The 5347-nt window shown below is 46.1% G+C and overlaps 1 protein-coding gene across 2 annotated transcripts in view; it reads right to left on the bottom strand.

Annotated features, from left to right (window-relative positions):
* The window catches only part of TMEM71 (transmembrane protein 71), a 28686-nt gene that overhangs the window by 15914 nt on the left and 7425 nt on the right, over positions 1 to 5347 (bottom strand). For both annotated transcript variants that reach the window (XM_006123546.5, XM_089776158.1), the window contains exons 4-5: positions 3966 to 4178; positions 559 to 731 (exon numbers count right to left, since the gene is read on the bottom strand). In XM_006123546.5, the coding sequence (XP_006123608.3) occupies positions 559 to 731; positions 3966 to 4178 (386 nt within the window). The remainder of the gene's footprint in view (positions 1 to 558; positions 732 to 3965; positions 4179 to 5347) is intronic.

The following is a 5347-nucleotide window of genomic DNA, read 5'->3' as shown; positions in this document are numbered from 1 at the left end:
CTGCAAGAGACACGTCTGTAACTTTCCTAGATCACAGTAAAGGAAGGGGGTTGAAAATCTGTTCTGGTAAGTTTGAAAGATCAGAAACGACTCTGTTACAAGGGTTTCTCTGAATTGTTAGTGATATGGTATTGGCAGACCTATTATATGTAAGAAAATGCAGGGGAAAGAAGATGGAGGAAGGACAAAACTTCATAAAATTTAACACAATGAGAATATAAAAAGCTCAAACTGAAAACAAGAAGTGCCATATTATCAGACTTAATATTGGAGTAAATCTCACCTTCACTGACTTCCTACCCAAAGTCAATTTCAATAGGCCTGCCTAGGTTACAAAAATCTCCATGGCTCAAATATTGATACCTTTTCATGTCACTGGCTCAATTTGCTCTGCAAAATTCTGTCTCTGATCTGTCCTCTACATGCTGATTTGAGCAAAGCCCCCCCCGCTTCCCACCCTAAAAATCCCAAGGAATTATCTACCTACAATGATCATTAAGAACAGACACGCCCAACTAACACAGAATATACTAGTTAGTTATGTTACTGTGGGCTTACCATTGCCATATTGCTGATTGACATCTAGTTTACTATCTCCGTCGTTCCAAGTCTCGTCTACATGAGGAGAATCCATGTTGCTAAGGACAGTGCTGTTGAGCCATGAATCTGAGGCACTGAGCCTGAACAGACTGGTGAGAGAGCGACGGATTTTCTTCCTCCTCCTGAATATTCTAGAAAGAAAAAAATCCCCATGTTTTAAAAGGCAAACTACATTTATTTTTAGAACAGGAAACATGTTCTAAAGGTTAGACTACAGCCCTAAGAGTCAGGCATCCTGGGGTCTGTTCCTTGATATGCCAAAGGTTCGCTCAGGAGCTTGTCATTACATTTCTCAATGCCACTGTTTCTTCATCTGTAAAATGGGTCTAACAATATTTATATATTTCACCAGAGTGTTCTGTGGTTTAATAGTTTTCAAATTATCCTAAGCTCCTTCAATGAAAAACCACTAGACACTGTAACATTAAGGAACCAAATTTATAATCCTTCCTCGGGCTACGTCTAGACTACGGAGTTTTTCTGAGATACCAGAAGTATCCCAGAAAACCTTCATTACATCCAAGGAATGTGTCTGCTTTTCCGACATTTTTTGTGGAAGAGCAGATGTGCTCTTTCGGAAGCCCTGTCTTCCTTGTTTCACAAGGAAGAAAGGCTCTTCCGAAAGAGGAGGCTTTTCCGAAATTTGGCCTAGTGTAGATGGGCCAAATTTCAGAAAAGCCTCTTCTGAAAAAATAATTGGAAAAAGATACGCAAATTATGGAGCACAATTTGCATACCTTTTTCCAATAAAACTCTGTAGTCTAGATGTAGCCTCAGATATGTAATCATATGGGAATTTTACCTGAATAAGAGTGCAGGACAGAACCTATATTTTTATTTATTTTTTTTATTCTCTGTCATAATACCCTGTTAGGAGCAGGACAGTAACACTTCTCAGTCTTCAGAGTGTCCCTCTTCCTTGGATAAACCATTTGTTTTGCTGAATTTCTAAAAATTACAGTTTTTAGGTTTACTATTCTGCCTGTGTCCCATCATCAATTAACTCTCTAGAATGGCATCCACACATAGAAACAGTGTTAATTAATTTTGAGCTGCTAGTGAACATCAGAAGGAGATTCATCACAAATGCACTGGGGTATTTAAATTCCAAAGAAATTTCTAGATCACATAAAACACTTTTATAGCAACAATGATTTGGAGCCTTCCGTATGTAATATAGTATTAATTTATTAGACGAACTCTTGAAGCACAATTCAGCTTTTGCTCAGTCCTCATTCAGGCAAAACTCCTAATGAGCCACTGAAAATAATGCATTTACAATGTTTTGAAAATTATGATACAGGCAGTCCCCGGGTTACGTACAAGATAGGGACTGTAGGTTTGTTCTTAAGTTGAATCTGTATGTAAGTCGGAACTGGCGTCCAGATTCAGCCGCTGCTGAAACTGACCGCCAGTTCTGACTTACATACAGATTCAACTTAAGAACCCCAAGTCAGCTGCTGCTGAAACTGATCAGCAGCTGATTCCAGGAAGCCTGGGGCAGAGCAACTGTGCCTCGGGCTTCCTGTAGTCAGCGCTGGTCAGTTTCAGCAACGGCTGACTTGGGGACGTCTGGGGCAGAGCAGCTGGGGTGCTGCTAGGTTGCTCCAGTAGCACCGCTCCTCGGCGCTACTGGACCAACCCAGCAGCACCCCAGCTGCTCTGCCCCAGGAGTCCTGATTCAGCCGCTGCTGAAACTGACCAGCAGCGGCTGAATCAGGACACCTGGGGCAGAGCAGTTGGGGTGCTTTCGGGTTGGTCCAGTAGTGCCCAGAGCGGCGCTGCGGGACCAACCGGCAGCGTCCCAGCTGCTCTGCCCCAGGGTCCACAACAAAAGCCTGGTCTGCTGGGGAGGGGGCACACTAGCAGCACCCCCCCCCCCAGCAGACCAGGGACACGGGGAGCAAAGCGGCAGCGGGGGGGGTGCCTCGCCTCTGAGGCTTTGCTCTGGCACCGGACCGCTTTGCTCCCGGTGCCCCTGGTTTGCTGGAGACAGTCCCCAGCAGACCAGGGGCACCGGGAGCAAACCCGCAGCCGCGGCGGGGTCCCCGCGCTTCTGAGGCTTTGCCAAAGCAAAGCCTCAGAAGCGCGGGAACCCGCCGCGGCTGCGGGTTCGCTCGCGGTGCCCCTGGTCTGCTGGAGACCAGGGACACCGTGAGCGAACCCGCAGCAGCGGCGGGGTGCCCCGCTTCTGAGGCTTTGCTCTGGCAAAGCCTCAGAAGCGCGGGAACCCGCCGTGACTGCGGGTTTGCTCCCAATGCCCCTGGCCTGCTGGAGATGGTCCCCAGCAGACCAGGGGCACCGGGAGCAGCTTTTCTCGCCCCGGAGCTCGAGGTGGCTGATCGCTGCCTGTGAGCTCCGGGGCGAGAAAGCCCCGTTCGTAAGTGCGGATCCGACATAAGTCGGATCCGCGTAAGTCGGGGACTGCCTGTATTTTGAAAGTGGAATAAACAAACTTGAATTTCTCTAAAATATGAATATGTTTGTTATAGCTAATTTTGGAGTTGCTCTTATCATTCTTTTATGCATGGAAGAATTAAAGTCACTCTTCTAAAACAGAAGATATTTCATCAACAAATGAAAAGCCATGAATTTCTGGGCAACTGTATCTCTCTTTTAAATTTTCTGTGGAGAGCTCCAAGCAGAGTAACATAGAATCACAGAACTGGATGGGACCCAAAGAGGTCCCTTACAGCAGGACCAAGAACTATCTAGAGTCTAAACTGGTGTGGGGAATCTTTTTTGGGTCGGGGACCACTGACCCACAGAAAAATCAGTCAGAGGCTGCACACAAAACCCCCTCACTGACATGGCCCCCAACTGAGAAGGAGAAAGACACTTCCCACATTCCCCTTGCATAGCAGAGCCTGTGGGGAGAGGGGGGACCAGGCTATCTGAAAACTGTAGGTACTGGGGGTATTTATATTTTTTTAAAGGGGTACTTTATAAAAAAAAGGTTGAGAAACACTGGTTTAGAGCATCCTTGATAGACATCTATCTAACCTGAGAGACATGCCAAAACTCAGGACTGAGCCAGGGACCTTTAGATTGTCAATCTGACACTGGCCCAACTGAGCTACTTTGGCTTCTGTAACACCTGTGTGCTTAAAACTTTTGGGGTAATATTGTAAGGCATGGCTCTGAAGAACAAGTGATTTTAACCACTCCAGTCTCTCAGAATTATATCACTTGGTGTGCTCCATTGCTATTAGGATATGAAATCCAGGTATAAAACTGAAGCACAGAGATAAAATGACCATGTACTAAGCATTATAGTTATGCCCTGACAGCCAAGTTGAAATCTCTGATACCAGAGTTATAAAGCCAACACCCGATATTAAATATAACATGTGTGACTCACTTACCTAACTAATTTCTCCTTATAAGTAACACTGGTCTGTGATGGGGTCAGTGTTACATTACCGTCGTCATCAGACAGAAAACTGTCTTCCGTCAAAATATAATAGCCGTTAGTAAGAAGCCGAGGACTGCGGCGACATGTGAAAAATGAGCCCGCCAAAGGGTTTATGGAACAACATTCATACGAGGTGTCACGACTCAGAAAGGCATAAGAGTAACTGAAAAGGAAAGAAATAAAACCCTCTAAGTTATTGTACAATTCTCTTTAACACAGGAGCAAAAATGTTAAAAATGAATGATAATATTTTTAGATGTACACATCACTTTTCATTTTAATAGCTCCCAGAATATAGCTATGTAAAGTGTAAATTAGAGCAGGGGTGGGGAACCTAAGGCTCAGGGGCCAGATGTGGCCTCCGGCTTGCCTAGATCCGACCCCTGAGGTTCAGGGCTCCCCCCACAACATTGGGGGGCCCATGCTGGTGCTCCAGCCCACCCTCCCGCTGCCCCACTGTGGGGCTGGAGCATACAAAATCTACTAGCCTAGCCCCCCCTAGGTTTTGGTGTGCGAGGGGAATGTGGAGAGAGTCTTTCTCCTTCTCAGTTGGGGGGCCACATCAGTGAGTGTTTGTGAGAGGGGGTTCTGTTTCTCACTTGTGTGCAGCCCCTAACTGATTTTTCTGTGGGTCAGCAGTTCCCAACACAATAAATGTTCCCCACCCCTGAGGACAGCCAGCCATGATTACTAATGAGGCCCACCTGAGCAAGGCTCACCTAATTCCTTATAAAGGGCAATGGGGAGCTTCAGAGAAAGGAGCATGCTCAGGGAGAAACAGACAGAGGGAGGAAGCTGCAGGAAGTGAGTCCCTTCTCCAGCTGGGGTCACTGGAAGACAGGGTTGGGTAGAAAGCCCTGACTGGAAGTTTTGTTTTCTCTTGGGAAGAAAGCAAAGAAGACAGGCTAGGCCTTCTCCAGCTGCCCAGAGAGAAGAAAGACATAGCTCTCAGAAGAAGGGATTGTTCCCTGCTTAAGACTGGGATTGTCTGTTTATTTGTGAACTTCTTGTGAATAAAATCAGAGCCTAAGGCAGGTTGTTGTTATTGGATTCATGAAAGCCTGTGTGGAGTTTGTCTAAGAAGCCCCTTGAAGGGGGAAACTGAGGCAACGGGCTGTTTGTAGGGCCACCCTGTGGCCACAATAATAGAGGAGGCCATTCGTTGACAAGCTGTAACAAAATGATATACAAACTATACACAGAGATCACTTCTCCCACCACTGAAATGCAACTATTTCTGGAGTGAAATGTAACACTGTTGAATAACACACCACACTAGGCAAGTATTTAAGACAGAAGTGAGCTACTTTTCATACTGGAATACAAGAGGAC

The sequence above is a fragment of the Pelodiscus sinensis genome, chromosome 2 (genome assembly GCF_052426305.1).
Source record: "Pelodiscus sinensis isolate ZL-2025 chromosome 2, ASM5242630v1, whole genome shotgun sequence".
Classification (NCBI taxonomy): domain Eukaryota; kingdom Metazoa; phylum Chordata; order Testudines; family Trionychidae; genus Pelodiscus; species Pelodiscus sinensis.
The sequence above is the reverse complement of the archived record's forward strand: the minus strand, read 5'-3'. Positions and strand labels throughout refer to the sequence as shown.